Raw genomic sequence first — 19526 nt, forward strand, 5'->3', positions numbered from 1 at the left:
AGTTGAGGGGACATCTATCCTCTCGTCTTATCAGACTTATTATCTACATAATCATTGCTTTGCCTGAAAGATCCCCACCCATTCCATTCCTTTGATCTATCTTCTTTCTACTCTCAAGACCCTCTCTGCCTGCAGGGTTGTATTAATCCTACCAGTTAAAACCCTCGCAACAGTTGCTAAGGAAGTTCCTACCTTTCCAGCCCCTTTTGCCTTTCTCCACCCCTTTCCTAGCCATTTCCGTTTCCGACTTGCCACTTCTGGGTCTGACCTTTAAAAGCCTTGGCTCTCTGATCAATAAAGAATCAAATTGCCTTGCCACCACGAGTCTGTTCCTGAGTCATCTCCCTTGTATTGCTGAGTGAGTGTCTCTGTCAATTTCCCTTCTCTCAATTTCTCTCTGTCCTACTAAAAAGAACAAAATTGGAAAAAAAAATGGCCACCAGGAGCAGTGGATTTGCGCTTCACGCCCCCTGCGCTTAACCCGCTGCGCTACCGCCCAACTCCCCAGGGCTGGAATTTTGAACCCAGCTTGACTGCAGAGTGATTCTGGATCTGTCAGCTGTCGCACTGGCTCAGGGCTAATTGCTGAATGGGGCAGAAGTGGCAGCCTTGGGGCCTCTGATGGAGTGATAGATCTTCTCTGTTCAGCATAGCCATTAAGTCTCCATCAAACTACCCACAGCTTCTTTACTTTGCGTTTGCAGGAGTCTCAAGAATAAGAAGCATGGGAGTTGCATAGCCTCTGGAATCCTGAGTTTAGAAATTATACTCCATAAAAAAGGAAGGAATACTCTCATGCCTGAGGCTCTTAAGTCCCAGGTTCAATCCCCTGTACCACCATAAGCCAGAGCTGAGCAGTGCTCTGGTTTATTAAAAAAAAAAAAAAAAAAAAAAAGGAAGGAAGGAAGGCAGAAATAAATAAATAAATTACATACACTCCATGAGGCAGGCAGAACAGCTCCTTAGGGTAGTATGCTGCCTTGTCATGTGCGCTGGCCTGTGTGAGCTTAGCCCTAAACACAGTGAAAGAAGCTTTGGTCTCAGTCTCTTCTGGCTCTGGCTCTTTCTCTCTGTGTTTCTCAGTCTCTATCTAAAAATAAAAGTACACACTCTTGTCTGTATTGATCAAAGCAAGTAATAGGGCCAAACATAGATTTGGAGGATGTATATAGGAATAATATCAAAGCACTAATGAGCATTCTTGGAGATCTGGTAATGTTGGAAATAAGAACTCATAATTCCTTTTTTTATTCTTTTTTTAAAAAATTTATTTATTATTGGATGGAAACAGAAATTAAGAAGTGAGGGGAGATAGAGAAGGAAGGAGGACAGAGAGACACCTGCAGTCTTCCTTTACCACTCATGAAGCTTTCCCCCTGCAGGTAGGAACCAGGGGCTTGAACCCCAGGTCCTTGTGCACTGTCATGTGAGTGCTTAACCCAGTGTGCCACCGCCTGGCCCCTAAGTCATAATTCCTTACCCATGAGAATCCAATATAATGGTGACAGCAAAAGCTAACCCTTGTTTGTAATACCAGCTAACATTTGTTGCATATTTACTGTGTGTCACTCCCTGTCCATAAGTTCCCCCGCCTACCCCATAGATTTATGGGCCAGGAAGGTAACAGCAAGTTAACAGAATGGTTGTAAATCCAACCCAAACAGTCTGGCTCCAAAACCTACATAGCTATTTAATAGATTTACTTTTTATTTTCTCCAGGGTTATTTCTGGGCCTCGGTGTCTGTACTACAAATCCACTGCTACTGCTCCTGTGGCCATTTTTTTTTCTTTTTCTTTCTTTTGGATAGGACAGAGAGAAATTGAGAGGGGATGGGGAAAGGAGAGAAGGAGAGATACAGAGAAAGACCTGAAGACCTGCTTCACCACTTGTGAAGCAACCCCCTACAGGTGGGGAGCCAAGGGCTTGAACTGAGATCTTTGCATGGATCCTTACTATGTGTGCTTAACCCAGCGTGCCACTGCCTGGTCCTCATACATTTTCTTCATGTCTGAAATATGCATAAATGCATCTAATCACTTCTGGTATGTTTTAAGCATTTAATTTAGTTATCATTGTTGTTGATATTACAGCTCTTACCAGCTTTACTTATAGTAGGAGGCACTTTCTGTTGTCGTTAAGTTGTTTGATTTTTGTGTCCAGATTTTTCTGGAGCTCGTCGCGTTCACTGTGATAAGCAGAAGAGTAGAAAAAGAATAAGTGAGAACAGCATATAGGAACAAAAAAACAGAAGGAGTAGAATGTAAGGAAGGAAGATACAGATTGTGCTGTTCTTGTTCAGGACTGAAACACAGCTTCACTGATTGCTGAGCATAACCAGGGGCCAGGCTGTGGTGGACCTAGTTGAGCACACGTATTATGATGCACAGGTACCTAGGCTTAAGCCCCTGCTCCCCATTTGCAAGAAGCATCATGAGCAGTGAAGTAGGGCTGCAGGTATCTCTCTTTCTGTCTTCTTCTTCATCTCCCCCTCCCCTCTCAATTTCTGTCTTTCCTATCAAATAAAAGAAAGGAAAAGATGATTAAGCGCACACCTTATAGTGTGCAAGGACCCAGATTCGAGCCCCTGGTCCCCACCTGCAGGGGAAAGCTTCACAAGTGGTGAAGCAGAGCTGCAGGTGTCTCTCTGTCTCTCTCCCTGTCTGTCTCCCCCTCCTCTTTGTCTGTATCCAATAAATAAATAAATAGTTAAAAAATATTAAAAAAACAAAAGAGAAAGGGAAAGAAAAAATAACGGGGCCATGTGGTGGCGCACCTGGTTAAATGCACACATTACAGTGCTCAAGGACACAGGTTCAAGCCCCTGGTCCCAACCTGTAGGGGGAAACCTTCACAAGGCGTGAAGCAGGACTGCAGGTGTCTCTCTGTCTCTCTCCCTCTCTGTCTCCCCCCTCCTCTCAATTTCTCTCTGTCTCTATCCAATAATAAAATAAATAATAGGATTAAAATGTGCACACACACAAAATCCACCTTGGATGCTGGGAAGGCTAAAGGGTTTCTCCTCTTTCGAAATGTGATCCACATTCCACTTTTGAGGAAGATGGATAGCTGCCTTTTCATAGCACCCCAAAACTTGTGCACATCCCTACACGTCAGGAAGCCTTCCTACTTTCACCAGGAGATTGTGGCTTTCCTTGGGGACTTAGGCCTTAAATGTTCCTTAGAGGAAGTGTTAGGGAGGTACTCACTGCAAACTCTAGTGTACTTCTGCTTTCAGGTATATATTTTGCAGTAGTTTATGGATACGTGTGCACATAAGCTCTCTCTCACAGAAAATGGTGTATATCTAGATTATGGGACTTTGTTAGAAAGTGAACTACCTGAGATGAAATTAGAGTGTACTATAAAAGGAAAGGTCTCACCCGAGTAATGAAGTTGAAGGGTTGTCATTCCACACGTGAAGTCTCTGGATACAGTCTGAGATGAAGCATGTTGAGGCGGCAATCGTTGCTTTGGTTAGGTTGTGATTGGCGGATGCAATATTATTTGGTTTGGATTGGGAGATGCATACGGGAAAGTGGGCCCTATCTAAGGGTTCCAGGACTGGGGGAAGTAGGGGCTCTATAGTGAAGATGTGAGGTTCCTGCTGTCTTAGACTGGGAGTATGGACCGACCAGTCAATACCCATGTTCAGTGGGGAAGCAATTACAGAAGCCAGACCTTCTACCTTCTGCAACCCTCAACGACCCTGGGTCCATGCTCCCAGAGGGCTAGAGAATGGGAAAGCTACCATGGGAGGGGGTGGGTTATGGGGATTGGGTGGTGGGAATTGTGTGGAGTTGTACCCCTCCTACCTTATGTTTTTGTTCACTAATCCTTTCTTAAATAAAAAATTAAAAAAAAATGTTCCTTAGACATTTAATCTTAATTTTATCTTAGATAGATAGAAAGTACTCCTTCAGAAGCCATGGTTTTTGTAAGTTTGTTTTTCCAAACTAATCAAGTCATTTTCAGGCCTCAGTAGGGATCTTTAAATGTACAATACACGGTAGTATGTCTGAAAAAATACTCCCCAGAGAGGACCAGAGCGACAGATCAGCAGTAGGGTGCTTGCATCCTCATTGTACGTGACTCAGGTTTGAGTCCCGGCACTACATAAGAGGTGCTCTTCTTCTAGCGTCTCTGACAATGGAGAACAAGCTTCAGTGCTGCAGTGTCTCCCACCACTCTGTCTCTCTGTGTGTCTGAATAATAATGAAAAAATAAATAAAAAGAGTGGCCTAGAGTGGTGAAAAAAACAACATCTCCCCAGAGGAGCTAGGAAGTAGCCCAGTTGGTAGAATGAATGCCTTCTACATACATTGAACCTTTTTTTGTTTTAATAATTTTTTAAATGTTTTAATTATCTTTATTTATTTGATAGAGACAGTCAGAAATTGAGAGGGAAGGGGAGATAGACAGAGAGACACCTGCAGCACTGCTTCACCACTTGTGAAGCTTTCCTTCTGCAGGTGGGGACCAGGGGCTTGAACATGGGTCCTTGTGCATTGTAACAGGTATGCTCCATCAGGAGCACCACCACCTGGCCCCATACATTGAAGTTTTATCCTCAACTACCACAGGGGAGCTCCAGTGATGAGAGATTGGTGTATTCATGTCTCTCCCTCACATTCCTCTCTAAATATACAGAGTCAAACAAAAGCCAGTTGGTCTGGGAAGGTCACTCAGCAACATTAAACATGTACAAGATCCTGAGTCCATTCCCCAGCATAGTCTAGAAGGTGCTCCCCAGAAAGGAAGAGGGCAAAAGCAGTGGGCAGGAAGCCTAGGAAGCCCGAATCCTGGAGATTTCTACTTGGTGCTAGAACCCACTTATGCACAGCCACCGTTTTTACCTGTTTGAACTCTTGTTCTTGGTTATTAGTTCTTGACCACACTCAGTCCTGACTTACTATCACCCTATTGCCTGTAGTAGGACTGACCTTTGACTCCTTGGCACCAGGTTATGCCATCCTGCACTGCTGATCCCACTTTTATGGCAGGTGTCTCATTCATGTCCACCTGGCTTGCTGGATTCTGGTTGGTTTCTTCCATTTGATCACCTGACCTGACATGGTTGCCACTGCCTGTATCCTGACGTGCCCTCTCAGACTGCCCCACCCATGCTTAGCACCCTTCTGGTGCAGGGTCAACGTTACAGTAGACAAGAGAGTAAAATGGCCAGTAGGCCAGTCCTGATAGCTTCTGAAAAGGGATCTACAATGCTTAGGTGGAGCTCTGAGCTCTGGAGAACCACTGGTAATCCCAGATCCAAATCCCAGAGAAGCAGCTCTCTCCCTCTGCCACTTCTCTCGAGCAGATCAGCAAGACCAGAACTATCAAGTACATACTTTTTAAAAAAATATTTATTTATTTATTTTTTGTTGTCCTTGTTTAACATTGTTGTTATTGATGCCCTTGTTTTTGGATAGGAGAGAGAAATGGAGAGAGATGGGGAAGACAGAGAGGGGGAGAGAAAGACAGACACCTGCAGACCTTCACCGCTTGTGCTCCCCTGCAGGTGGGGAGCTGGGGGCTCAAACCGGGATCCTTATGCTGGTCCTTGCGCTTTGTGTCACGTGCGCTTAACCCACTGTGCCACCGCCCGACTCCATACTTTTAAGCTTACACTTAGCTGTATATTATTTTTTGAGAGGTGTATATTATTGTTGAAGATGAAGTCCTTGAAAATTGAGCCAGGATACTATATTGAAAAATCACACCTATATCTATTACTGAAATGACTTTCCTTTTTTCCTCTTCTTTCTGTGGGTCTGGTGGAATTGGTGTTCAGAACCCTATGGTCATCTTCCCCTTATGATTTCTTCCCCTCTGGGGTGTAGACCAGAATTCTTTATGGGGTACAGAAGGTGGGAGGTCTGACTTCTGCAATTGCTTCTCTGCTAGACATGGATGTTGGCAGATGGATCCATACCCCCCCCCCGTCCCCCCAGCCTATTTCTATCTTTCCCTAGTGGGTTAGGGCTCTGGAGAGGTGAGGTTCTGGGACACATTGATGACCTGCATGTAGGGTGTCAATGCCACATAATACTGTAGTAGAATAAGAATGTACAGTATATGACTTTCAACATACTGCCTTCATTTGGCTAAAAATTATAAAGCTATTTTTCCAGTGTCTAATTGGGGTAATATGTGCATGCCTCTGAGTGAGAAATTGTAATGTGTACTTATTGTGTTTTCTTATACCTGATTTTGGGGGACTTCCAGATCGTGTCCAGCCTTCGGCCATCAGACATGTTCGTTCCTGGAGCAACATCCCCTTCATCACTGTTCCCCTCAGTCGTGCACATGGCAAGTCATTTGCCCACCGCAGTGAGCTAAGGCATGCCAAGAGGATCGTAGTGAAGCTTGGAAGTGCTGTGGTGACCCGAGGAGATGAGTGTGGCCTGGCCTTGGGGCGCCTGGCATCTATTGTTGAGCAGGTAATTGCCAAAATCGAAAATGTAGGGGGCCGGGCAGTGGTGTATCTAGTTAAGCGCACATAGTACTAGGCATAAGGACCAGCTCAAGAACCTGGGTTCAAACCCCTGCTCCCCACCAGCAGGGCATCCTCTTCATGAGGAGTGAAGCATGTCTACAGCCTCTTTCTTTCTTTCTTTCTTTCTTTCTTTCTTTCTTTCTTTCTTTCTTTCTTTCTTTCTTATTACTAGAGCACTGCTCAGCTCTGGCTTATGGTGGTGCAGAGATTGAACCTGGGACTATGGAGCCTCAGGCATAAGAGTCTGTTTATATAACCATTTTGCTATTTACCCCCGCCCCAGTGTCTATATTTCTTTCTCCCTCTCTATCTTCCCCTCCCTTCTCAATTTCTGTCTGTCCTATCAACAAAATAGAAAAAGGGAAAAAGAAAATATGGCCACTAGGAGTGGTGGATTTGTAGAGCAGGTACTGAGCCCCAGAAATAACCCTGGATGCAAAAAAAAATAAAATAAAAAAGTTAGCTGAATGTAAATAAAATAGTTTTAGAGCTGGTAGTTCAGGCTTATGAGCTTGTAAAAAAATAGTCAAGAGAAGCCGGGTGGTGGTGCACCTGGTTAAGTGCACATGTTACCATATGCAAGGACCTGGGTTTGAGCCCCTGGCCCCCACCTGCAGGGGGAAAGCTTCACAAGTGGTGAAGCAGGGCTGCAGGTGTCTCTCTGTCTCCCTCTCTGTCTTTCCCTTCCCTCTCAATTTCTCTCTGTCTCTATCCAATAAACAAATAAAGATAATAAAAAGTTAAAAAAAAAAACTTGAGGGGCCAGGCAGTGGCACATCAGGTTAAATGCACACAGTACGAAGCACAAGGATCCCCACCTGCAGGTGGGACGCTTCATAAACAGTGAAACAGGTCTGCAGGTGCCTCCCTCTCCCTCTCCCCTCTCAATTTCTCTCTGTCCTAGCCAAAAAATTGAAGAAATGGCCATAGGAGCAGTGGGTTCATAATGCAGGCACCAAGCCCCCTGATAACCCTGGAGGCACAAAAAAAAATAAACAAAACCAATCTTGATTTGTATGTAATCGATCTAACCCAGTATTAAAACTCCCTTTTCCGGTGTAGATGCCAATGGGAGCCAGCATCTCAAAGCAAAAGGAGACGTCAAGGAGTGGGGTTGATTTCATTTAGTGTTTCCCACATGCTGCTTCATGATGAGAAGTTGTATGGGCCAGTGATCATTCATCCTGGCGGCATGTTAAAGTCGTTTAGATGCCTAGACTTTAGCATTCAACCATTTACTAATAATCTTGGGGACTGAGCTTAATCATCTTTGCTTTGAAAATTCCCCATAGGTGTCGGACTAGCTTCGCGGGCGGGAGACAGATGACCAGGGACTTATGGCTGACCTGTACACAGTATCTCTTTATTCATGTGGAATGCAGCACAATCTAAGCTAAGCTAAGCTATCTCTAATCACAATCCTGTCCTTATATATATACTCGCCAAGTAGGGTGAAAACAGGATGTGACAGAGAGGGTGGAGTGAAAAGAGATTGGTGAAAATCAGGGTGTACTAGGAGAGGGGGCAGAGCAAAAAGACATTGTGAACCAGTGGGGATTAAACCAATGCCCTGCAGGCAGGGCGGTGCTTAGTTAACAGTGGTTATGTAAATAGAATACAGTGTTAAGCAGGGGGAATTAAACCAGTGAAACAGAAGGGGTCTTAGAGGCATACCAACAATTCCACCTTTCTTTTTAACTAATGGCCATAGTATCAGGAGTGTGGGGTGAACAGAAACCTATATCGTACAGGCATTTTCAAAAGAACTGGCACAAGACATGGAGGAACAAAATAGGAGAGCAGCAAGAACCAGTGTGATGCCAAGGGGCAGCCTGAGGGGGGCGTTTCCTGCCTCAAAGGGCAGTGCCTAGGAGGCAAAAGGGCATTTCTTGCCTCAGGGGGCATCTATTGCCTCAAAGGGCGTTTCCTGCCTCTGTGGGCATGACCTAGTAAGGAGGGGAAGTTTCCTGCCTCTGGGAACAGGGCCTGCAGGTGAGGAGGTGTGGCCTATAGAGTCCCAAGGCTCTGACTGCAAAGTCCATGCTCTGCTGCTGTCAGTCTGAGAAACCCAGCAGCATAAAAGGAAACTGCTGTAAAGTTGTGTAAAGTGTCTAAGAGGAGTACCAGTAAGTCCGATGGAACTGTCAGTCAAAAGCAGATGACCACGGAAGAAATGCCAGGGGATGAAACACTGCATGTCTGTTTCAATGGGGAATGTCAGCCACCAGAATTCTGCTTTTCTGTAGAGAGTGAGCTTTGGAGTCTGTGAATCTGTTTCTTCAGGTCTTGCCAGGTCACAACATTGGTTTCTGGGGGTGCGTTGTAGTCATGCCATCTTGTGGGTAATATCAGAGAACAGGGGTCCAAATGGATTTCCAGGGATTCCATTTGAGTAGATGCTTTTTCATGAGAAGACTTGACAGCTATAATTCACTTACTTGTCAAACAAAACTTGTAGCAGATTAGAAGTTTACTGTTATTGATAACTCCATTATAATTGGAAGTCCTTTCTAGTATGATTTTAAGGTTGTTTAAACAGTTTAAACTCAATAAAAGAACCATGATTAGAAGCCTTAGGCATGAGGCTCATTAACATAATCATTGCACTATCTGCCCCACCCATAACTCATACAGTTTTCAGAATTAAACGTTTCAGATTTTTGTCAAGACGTAAAAAATCAAAAGAGAAAAAAAAAACAAACAGATTTTTGGACTGTTTCTGGATGTCTCTAGAAATCATGGATACGTCCAGCATTTTTTTTTTTGTGAAGTCAATGTCATACAAAAATTCAGTCATTCAAATCACTCTCTTACGAAACACAACTGAAAGCAGGCAACAAACTTAAGATATTCAGAGAGAACAACGAGGGGGAAATCGAGAGAAAAGCCATAGGCAGCTTTTGCTTCTTTCACCTTGAACCAGATTATCCAGATATTACCATTTAGCATCATGAGTCCCCGGAGGGCGTCCTAGTCCAAAAAGCTCCTCGAAATTCCATTTAGGGTGCTTCTGACTGTTCCTGCAGGATTGCAGGCATCCATTTTTAAAAACGTCTTTCCCATCGAAGAAAGAATCGAATCAGGAGAGTAGAACTAACCACGTTTCTCCATTATTGGGGACTGCCAGGGTACTGGAGAATTTTCTTCAAATTAGAGTAGTCCTTCTCTGCAGGAAACATGCGAGAGGAAGTCCAGAAAGTCCAAGGAGAAATTTTCGCACATCTCCCAAGCTCTACCATCACAGTCATAAGAAACCAAAGTGTGGCCCGGAGCAAAATGTAGTCCTTCTCCTTGGGAAACATGGGAGAGGGAATCCAGAAAGTCCAAGGAGAAATCTCCATGCATCTTCCAAGCTCTACCATCACAGTCATAAGGAACCAAAGCTCCCGGTCAGGGAACCAAAGTGTGGCCCAGAGCAAAATGTTCCAGAGACAGAGAAACTGTCTCATGAAGAAAGAGTAGAACCTTTGGAAAACCTCCTCATAAGTAGAAAGGCAGGCCATGGCGGCTTTACTTATCTGGTCTTCTTTGGTCTGCTGCATGTGTGTGGATCCGAGATTCCTGTCCCTGTTCAGGCACCATTATGCCGGGCTAGCTTCGCGGGCGGGAGACAGACGACCAGAGACTCATGGCTGAGCTGTACACAGTATCTCTTTATTCATGTGGAATGCAGCGCAATCTAAGCTAAACTGAGCTATCTCTAATCACAATCCTGTCCTTATACTTGCCAAGTAGGGTGGAAACAGGATGTGACATAGAGAGGGTGGAGTGAAAAGAGATTGGTGAAAATCAGGGTGTACTAGGAGAGGGGGCAGAGCAAAAAGACATCGTGAATCAGTGGGGATTAAACCAATGCCCTGCAGGCAGGGTGGTGCTTAGTTAACAGTGGTTATGTAAATAGAATACAGTGTTAAGCAGGGGGGATTAAACCAATGAAACAGAAGGGGTCTTAGAAGCATACCAACACATAAGGAATCGGGCGGTAGCACAGCACCTTAAGCGCAGGTGGCACACAGCGCAAGGACCTGCTGAAGATCCCAGTTCGAGCCCCTGGCTCCCCACCTGCAGGAGTCTCTTCACAGGTGGTGAAACAGGTTTGCAGGTGCCTGTCTTTCTCTCCCCCTCTCTTTCTTCCCCTTCTCTCTCCATTTCTCTCTGTCCTATCCAACAACGACATCAATAACAACGACAACAATAACTACAACAATAAAACAAGGGCAGCAAAAGGAAATAAATAAATATTTTTAAAAAATTTTAAAAAAGACAATTCCCCAAATGACTCTGACATATATAATTAGAATTGAGTGTCCAGATGTGTGAAAATAGGGTTTGTGTGAGAGAAAGAGTTGAGATAAAGTGAGAAAGGTCAAAAGAGAGAAAGACATCACAATACTGAAGCTTCTCCCAGTGCAGTGGGGGCTGGGCTCACACACACACACACACACACACACACACATAACCAAGCAGGTACCCTCCCAAGTGAGCTGTCTTGCTGGCTCATAAGTAGTGAATTATTTTTGTTCTTGCTGTTTTGTTTACTTTCTTTTTTTGCTGAACTATTTTTTTATTTGTCTAATATTGTTAAGATGAATATGAGTTGTCATTGCAAAGATTTCAAAAGTTAATATATTTGAAAAGAATATTATGTGAAGATTTGAAGGTAAAAGATAACAAGGCAGCAAGAGAAAATGTGCAAGCAAGCTTTGGGAAGTCTGAAAGAGGCTCTACACAGGGACCCCAAGGCCTTTTGTTTCAGAAGTCACATTCTGTTTCTGGGTTAAATCACAAAGAGATATGAGCAAGGAATCTTGACTTCAGAAAGACTTGAAGCAGAAGTTTCCAGTGGGGATTTTATACCCTCAGTAACCATGCAGTCAAGCCACAGAGACTCTTGGTAAAGAAACTGACTTTGGGGGTGGGGGGCGGGCTGGGCGGTTGTGCAGTGGGTTAAGCACACGTGGCGCAAATCGCTAGGGCCCACAAAAGGATCCCAGTTCAAGCACCCAGCTCCCCAACTGCAGGGGGGTTGCTTCACAAGTGGTGAAGCAGGTTTACAGGTGTCTATCTTTCTCTCTTCCTCTCTGTCTTCCCTTCCTCTCTCAATTCTCTCTGTCCTATCCAACTACAATAGCTGTAACAACATCAGCTACAATAAGGGCAACAAAATGGGAAAAAATGGCCTCCAGGAGCCGTGGATTCATCATGCAGGCACCGTGGATTCGTCATGCATGCATCAAGCCCCAGCGATAACCCTGGAGGCAAGAGAAACTGACTTTGGAAGTCAGCATAGAAGAGCTGTCTAGATTAGGACAGCACTAACATATAGAATCAAGTGTTTTCTTAAAAGCATCTGATCATGTTAGATAAACTTGGAAACCAAATGAAAGTGACTTTTCCTCACCAAGGATAGATAAATGTAAACAGCAATAAAGCTCAAATCCGGATCCTCCAGTGGGTCCTTTTGCTTTGTACTATGTGTACTTAACCTGGTGTGCCACTGCCCGGCCTCTTGTCTCTCACTCACTCTTTTTTTTTTTTTTTGTCGTACCAGAGCACTGCTCAGCTCTGGTTTATGATGGTGGGGGGGATTGAACCTGAGGCTTTGAAGCCTCAGGCATGAGTGTCTTTTTGCATAACCATTATGCTATCTACCCCCACCCTCACTCTCTATCAGACAAAAAGAAAAAAATTAAAACGCCTGGTATCTGCTGGCCACCTATTTATCAAATTTGAGGAAGCATACAAGAACCTATTTTGCCTAACAACCTGGGTGATTTGTCCAGAAAGCAGCCCAGAGCTAGTCTGTGAACCTCCATTCAGAATGTACTTGTACTCCCTTCTGCCTGAGTCTCTCATCTCAAGAGGAAAGAGATGACATGCTGACTTGTGCCTTTTTCCTCCTCACTTTGCAGGTGTCAGTGTTGCAGAATCAAGGCCGAGAGATGATGCTGGTGACGAGCGGTGCTGTCGCCTTTGGCAAGCAACGCTTGCGCCATGAGATTCTCTTGTCACAGAGTGTGAGACAGGCCCTGCACTCAGGTCAGAACCAGCTGAAAGAGATGGTGAGTGCCGCCTCCTCTCCCCCTGTAACAAGGCTTCTCAGGCCTCCTTCCCCCACACCCAGCTATTTGCTTATCTGTTGATGTTTTACAGGCAATTCCAGTCTTGGAAGCACGGGCCTGTGCCGCTGCCGGACAGAGTGGTCTGATGGCCTTGTATGAGGCCATGTTTACCCAGTACAGCATCTGTGCTGCCCAGGTGAGTGGCTGGCTTTTTCAGGAGGGTGTGAGGTTGACTCCCTCAGCCAGGGAGTACTGAGCTGGGCTCTGGAGCCAGTCACTGTAATCTCAGCTTCACCCTTTGCTAATAGGGAGACGTAGAGAAAGCATTTAAGTCTAGGTGTGTGTATGTGCTCTTAGTATTTTCTCCTTTTTTTTAAAAAAAATTCTGTTTATATATTTATTTTACCAGAGTACTGCTCAGCTCTGGCTTATGGTGGTGCAGGGGATAGAACCTGGGACTTTGGAGCCTCAGGCATGAGAGTCTTTTTGCTATCTACCCCTGCCACCCACCCCCTTTTTTTCCAATTAAAATATCACTTTATGTCAATTCATAGGATTTTTTTTAAAAGAAAGTTTTCTTTCTTTATTTCTTGGGTAGACAGTTAGAACTCGTTAGAGAGGGAGAGAGACACCTGCAGCACTACTCTACCACTTGTAAAGCTTTCTCCATGCAGGTGGGGACCAGGGGCTTGAACCCAGGTCCTTGTGCATTATAATATATGCACTCAACCAGGTGTGTCACCACCTAGCCCCGATTTATAGGGTTTTTGTTGTTACAAAAGTACATTTTCCCCAAGATAGGTAACAGTATATTCCTCCTTCAACCAAACCATCATCTTATTCTACCATCGGGGCTTGGGTTCCCAGCCTCCTCCCTTCTAAGTCCCTGAATCTGCCACCATAGACTATAGTTCATTGAGGATTCATCTAGCATCCAGCACTGTTTATTTCTTAGAGCCCATCTGAAAGTAAGATCACATCCAGTATTTGTGTTATTTGTCCTTCTCTTTCCGGCTTATCTCACTTAACATGATTTAAGTCTAATCTTTGTTTTCTCATCTGAAAATTGAGGATAATGTCAGTGTCTGTTTTAGAGGGGCTCAAGGAGAAGATATTTGAAAAATATTTTAACACAGTGTCTGATACACAGTTCATTTCCAGTAAGTGTTAACTCTTGTTAGTATATGAACAACTCCTAGGACTCACTGCAAGTGCTAATATCCCTGAAGATAGAAAAGTTATATCATGTGCACATGGTGTAAAGTGCAAAGACCAGCGTAAGGATCCCAGTTCAAGCCCTCGGCTCCCCACCTGCGGGGGGTGGGGTGGTGGTGGCTTCACAAGCAGTGAAGCAGGTCTGCAGGTGTCTGTCTTTTTCTCCCCCTCTGTCTTCCCATCCTCTCAATTTCTCTCTGTCCTATCCAACAATAATGACAGCATTAACAACAATAATAATAACAACAGCGATAAACAACAAGGGCAACAAAAGGGGGGAAAAAAGTTATATCAGTGCCAGGCAGCGGTACACCAAGTTGAATACAGATGCCGCAATGTGCAAGGACCCAGGTTCAAGCCCCTGGTCCTCACCGGCAGGAGGAAAGCTTCACAAGGTGTGAAGCAGTGCTGCAGGTGTCTCTCTTTGTCTCTTTCTTGCTCCTCTTTTCCTTTCAATTTCTGTGTCTCTATCCAGTAAGTAAATAAAATATTAAAATAAAAAATAGAATATAAAAAGATACATATATATTTCACTGACTTTATTGAGTTGAGGTGGCCAACTTCTCTTTATACTAATTATCTTATATAATAGGTTTCTGTTAAACATTGAAAAGAAAGAGGAATGCTGCTGGTTGTGGTTTTTCACTTATTCAGCAAGTATTACTTGGAATTCCTAGAGTGTAGCAAGTGGCCTGTTTGAATTTAAGGCTACGGAAATGTTTGTGAATCAGCCTTCACTCAAGTCTTCATGGAACTTCTTAATATTTAGTGGTTACCCTGAATATTGTAGAACCTTCTTTCCACATTTCTTAGCCTAAATTTCCAGAGGTTTTTTTTTTTTTCCAGTTTTATTATTTTTTATTTTTAAATTTAATTGTATTTATTATTTATTAGATAGAGACAGGAATTGAGAGGGAAAGGGTAGACAAAGAGGGAGAGAGAAAGAGATATCCACAGCTATGCTTCACCACTTGTGAAGCTTCCCCCCCACCCCCACAGGTAGGGACTGGGGTCTTGAACTGTGTGCATTGTAATACGTGTGCTCAACCGTATGCACCACCACCACCCCGCCCCTCAATTTTATTTTATTATATTTTATTTATTTTTATTTATTTATTCCCTTTTATTGCTCGTTGTTTATTGTTGTAGTTGTTATTGATGTCATTGTTGTTGGATAGGACGGAGAGAAATGGAGACGGGGAGAGAAAGACAGACACCTGCACACCTGCTTCACTGCCTGTGAAGCAGGTGGGGAGCTGGAGGCTTGAACAGGGATCCTTACGCTGGTCCTTAAGCTTTGCACCACCGCCCGACTCCCAATTTTATTTTTAATCACCACATTTAAAAGAAAATAAAAATATAAATTTCACAAAAATAACTAAGCAGCTATTTGCTATTTCACAGAATTAAAAAAAAAAAAATCTTGGTTCCCAAGTTGTTACTTTCAATTTTTTCTCCCTCAGGTTCTATGAATCACACAGATGCTTTGTATAGTAGTATCATCCTATGTATTTTCCTTTAAGTTTAGGGCCTTCATTTTCTTCTTCTCCATTATTTTCACACTTGCAATCCACAGGAAAGTTCTGGTATTATGTCAGAGTGTCCTTGTATAAGGAGTTAAAATGGGAAGACATTGACTGTTTAGTGCCTACAATTGGGGATCCTAGCTGTAATCTTGGATTTATTTTCCATTAGCATAAATACAACATACAGTTTGGTTTCCGACTCCCTTGTTAGTAGCTCTCTTCATAATCCGGTGACAGTTTTGGCTATTATTATTATTATTATTATTATTATTATTATTATTATTTCCAAATGCTTGGAGCCAGGGGGAGAAAGCCTGCTTCACAAGAACTATGCATTTGTCATTGTCCCTCCCCCCACCACCACTCCCTCTACCTGCATGGATTAAGCTTTCTGAGATTTGTGTTTTTAAATAGTTTTAATGAAAGTATACTTACAGTCCATGCACATTGTTTCCATTCATGTTAATATAAAAGAACTCTGTCCTCGTATTCTTCTGTGGGTCCCTCTGCTCTCACACCATTGCCTTCCCTGGTTCTCTGGTGACCTTATCTACAGGAAACCTTTGTCTTTTGTACCATACCCACCAGTTCTTTGTGTTCTTAGTCAGGTTTTAAAGACCATTTGTCAGTGGCTTTTGTAAAATGCCATGAAATTGCTTTTGCAGGTGAAGGATATGAACAGATACAACAGCTTATTTTTCCTTAATAGAAATAAAACAGACTTGCAGCTTAACAGGTTGCTCTTCTCTAAGCAGTTCCATCCACTTTACTCTTTGGGCTCCTTCCTCTTGCTTCTTGTTCGTTAAACTGCATGATTGCTATTTGGTTTGTCTCTTTATACTTCCTGGTTGCCTCTCCTACAGATGTTCAGTAACCCTGGAGGCAAAAAAAAAAAAAAAAAGTGCATGCTTAAATCAGTCTTCCAAGTGATATCTTTCTTTCTTTCTTTCTCTCTTTCTTTTTTTTTAATCTTTTTTTTCTTTTTTTTAAATTTATTTATTTATTTTCCCTTTTGTTGCCCTTGTTGTCTTTTTTATTGTTGTTGTAGTTATTATTGTTGTTGTTATTGATGTGGTTGTTATTGGATAGGACAGAGAGAAATGGAGAGAGGAGGGGAAGACAGAGGGGGGAGAGAAAGATAGACACCTGCAGATCTGCTTCACCGCCTGTGAAGCGACTCCCCTGCAGGTGGGGAGCTGGGGGCTGGAACCCGGATCCTTACGCCGGTCCTTGCGCTTTGCGCCACCTGCGCTTAACCCACTGCGCTACCGCCCGACTCTCTCTTTCTCTCTTTCTTTCTTCCTTTGCCTCCAGGGTTATTACTGGTGCTCGATTTCTTACACTATGATCCCCCGCTCCTGGAGGCTGTTTTTTATCCCTTTTGCTGCCATTGTTGTTTATCACTATTGTTGTTATTGCTGTTGTTGTTGGATAGGATAGAGAGAAGTTGAGAGAGAGGAGAGGAAGACAGAGAGAGGGAGAGAAAGATAGACACCTGCAGACCTGCTTCACCGCCTGTGAAGCAACAACCCTGCAGGTGGGAAGCCAGGGGCTTGAACCGGAATATCTTTGTGCTTGTCCTTGCTCTCCATGCCATGTGTGCTTAACCGGCTGTGCTGCCACCCGGCCCCCTTCCAAGTGATTTCTAACTTTTTCTCTAAAAGAACTAGGTAAGTAGCAAATCTGTGTGCTCTTTTCTAATACATATAGATCCCCGAAGCCTACTAAGGTATCACTCCTCCACCCTTAGCATCTGTTGTATGCTGTTCCTTGGAAGTTTGTCATGCCTCTTCCCCCCTTTTTTGTGTCATCCTTTCAGATCTTGGTGACCAACTTGGATTTCCATGATGAGCAGAAACGTAGGAACCTCAATGGGACCCTTCACGAGCTCCTCCGCATGAATATAGTCCCCATTGTCAACACAAATGACGCCGTAGTTCCCCCGGCTGAGCCAAACAGTGATCTCCAGGGGGTAAATGTGGGTAAAGTATTCCTCTGGGTTGAGCATGCTGAAGATCACTAACATCACGCTCTGCTGCATGTACTAACACCGGAAGCTTGGCATAAGCAGGATGGAGACATTGGGGAAGAAGCTGCTCAAGGCATAAGTTCTTCTGGATACAAGGGTGTTTCATTCATCAGGTTGGGGGGGGGGGGCTAACTTGGTGCTATGAGCATGGCTCTGCATGTCGGGGGACATAATAAAAAAGGGGGGAGGAGTGGTGCATGCTTAAAAAGGGGCATTGCCAGTAGGCTTTGTGTTCCATAGACAGAAGGGATCTGCAAGGAATGTCACCTGCATTTTCAGGGTCATTGGTTTTTGCCTGGCAGAGCACAGCCCAGTGCTTCTGTGAACTTCCTTTTGAAATGCACCACTTTTCTGACCTGGTCACTTGTTTTCCAGGTGATAAGTGTTAAAGATAATGACAGCCTGGCTGCCCGTCTAGCCGTGGAAATGAAAACAGACCTGCTGATTGTTCTTTCAGATGTAGAAGGTACAAAATAATGTCTTTTCCCTTTATCCAGCCTTTGTTTTAGAAACCACAATTCTTTTTATAATTTATTATTAAATTTGATATTGATTTATAAACTTATATGTCAACAGGGGTATAATTCCACACAGTTCCCACCACCGGAGTTCTGAATCCCCAGTCCCTCCATTGCAAACCACAGCAGTTCTTCTAAGGTTGCAGACATGGGTTAACTAACATCTCTACAACTATCTGTCTACATTTGTACATAATTGCCCCCTTTTTCTTACAAGTCCAATTTTCTCTTCTCCTCCAAGCCACACATAACCCTATTACTACATACAAATGTCCCTCCCTTTTTCCTCTTCTATCTTTGGGTCCTAATGGAGCTGGAGTTTGGAGCCCTCTTATCCTCTTCCTCCTATCACTTCTCCCTCACTGAGAGTATGGATCAAAATTATTTTTGGGGTGCAGAAGGTAGGAGTTCTGGCTTCTGTAATTGCTTCTCTGCTGAACATGGGCGTTGGCAGGTCAATCTATACTCCCCCAGCCTGAGAAACTACATTTCTGTGATCACAAGTTCCATTCATTGTTTGAGTTCTTCTCATCTCTCCTCCCCACCCCACCCCACAATGGGACATTATTTTCTAAATCATATAGTCACACAAAGGGTTTTCAAGTTTGAAAAGAAAATGAGCCACATCTTTTTCACATCTGGCAGGTACAGTTTGAATACTGAAATGTCATCATTTCTAGGTACTTTATTTTTCTTTTGTAACTTCTTTATATAAAGAGAAGCAATGTACTTGAGAATTCACCTGTTTGAAATGTCCTCCTCAGTGGTTTTTGTATATCCATACAGTTGTATAACCCTCACCACAATCTTAGACAGTTCTTATCACCCTAGCAAGAAAACCATACACCCAAGAGCAGTGACTCCTCACTCTTCCCCCAAATTTCCCAGTCCCAGTCCACCTCTAACCTACCCCCTCTCTTGATTTACTTGTTTTTAAATCATATAATATGATTCTTTGTGACTGGCTTCTATTTTATTTTATGTTATTGTATTTTTTATTGTCACTATGATTATTGTTGGCACTCAGTGCCTGCATGATGAATTCACCACTGCTGGTGGCCATCTTTCCTTTTTCCTTTCTTTTATAATTAGATAGAACAGAGAGAAATTGAACAGAAAGAAATCTTTCTCTAGTGTGTTAGGGCTCTGGAGAGGTGAGATTCTGGGGCATATCAATTAGGCTGTCTGCCCAGGGAGTTCAGGATTGGATCAAAGTAGCATGTGGAACTTGTTGGCTAAAAGGCAATAAGGTATAAAAGAGGACAAAATCTTCACTAAACAGGAACCAAACAGTAGAAATAGAGCTGATGAGAGTAGGGAGCCTAGGGTGGAAAGAGGCTAGGTTATCGATGCTACCATGCATGAGGACCCAGGTTCAAGCCCCTGGTCCCCACCTGCAGGGAGGAAGCTTCATGTGTGGAGGAGCAGTACTTCAGATCTGTCTCTCCCTCTCCCCTCCCCCCTCCCTCTCCCTCTCTCTCTCTCCCTCGCTCCCTCTCTTTATCAAAAGTGAAAAACGAAAGGAAAAGGATGGATTTCTGCTGTGTATGCTGTGTCAAGTGCTTATAGTTGTTATTTCCTTCAGTTCTTCTATCAACTACAAAGTGGGTGGGTTGACCCACTTAATCTTCAAGAAATAAACAATCAACTTCATGATGTGCCCAGTGTTGTGTCATTAG

The 19526-nt window shown here is 43.6% G+C and overlaps 1 protein-coding gene across 5 annotated transcripts in view; it reads left to right on the top strand.

Annotated features, from left to right (window-relative positions):
* ALDH18A1 (aldehyde dehydrogenase 18 family member A1) overlaps nt 1–19526 on the top strand; it is a 61309-nt gene that overhangs the window by 12925 nt on the left and 28858 nt on the right. For 3 of the 5 annotated variants that reach the window (XM_060193115.1, XM_060193097.1, XM_007533392.3), the window contains exons 2-6: nt 6227–6441; nt 12410–12559; nt 12651–12755; nt 17120–17278; nt 17705–17795. In XM_060193115.1, coding sequence (XP_060049098.1) covers nt 12440–12559; nt 12651–12755; nt 17120–17278; nt 17705–17795 — 475 coding nt within the window. In that variant the 5' untranslated portion in view covers nt 6227–6441; nt 12410–12439. The remainder of the gene's footprint in view (nt 1–6226; nt 6442–12409; nt 12560–12650; nt 12756–17119; nt 17279–17704; nt 17796–19526) is intronic. The other 2 variants (XM_060193100.1, XM_007533393.3) reach the window with 1 other exon arrangement.

This window comes from Erinaceus europaeus, chromosome 1 (assembly GCF_950295315.1).
Source record: "Erinaceus europaeus chromosome 1, mEriEur2.1, whole genome shotgun sequence".
Lineage (NCBI taxonomy): Eukaryota > Metazoa > Chordata > Mammalia > Eulipotyphla > Erinaceidae > Erinaceus > Erinaceus europaeus.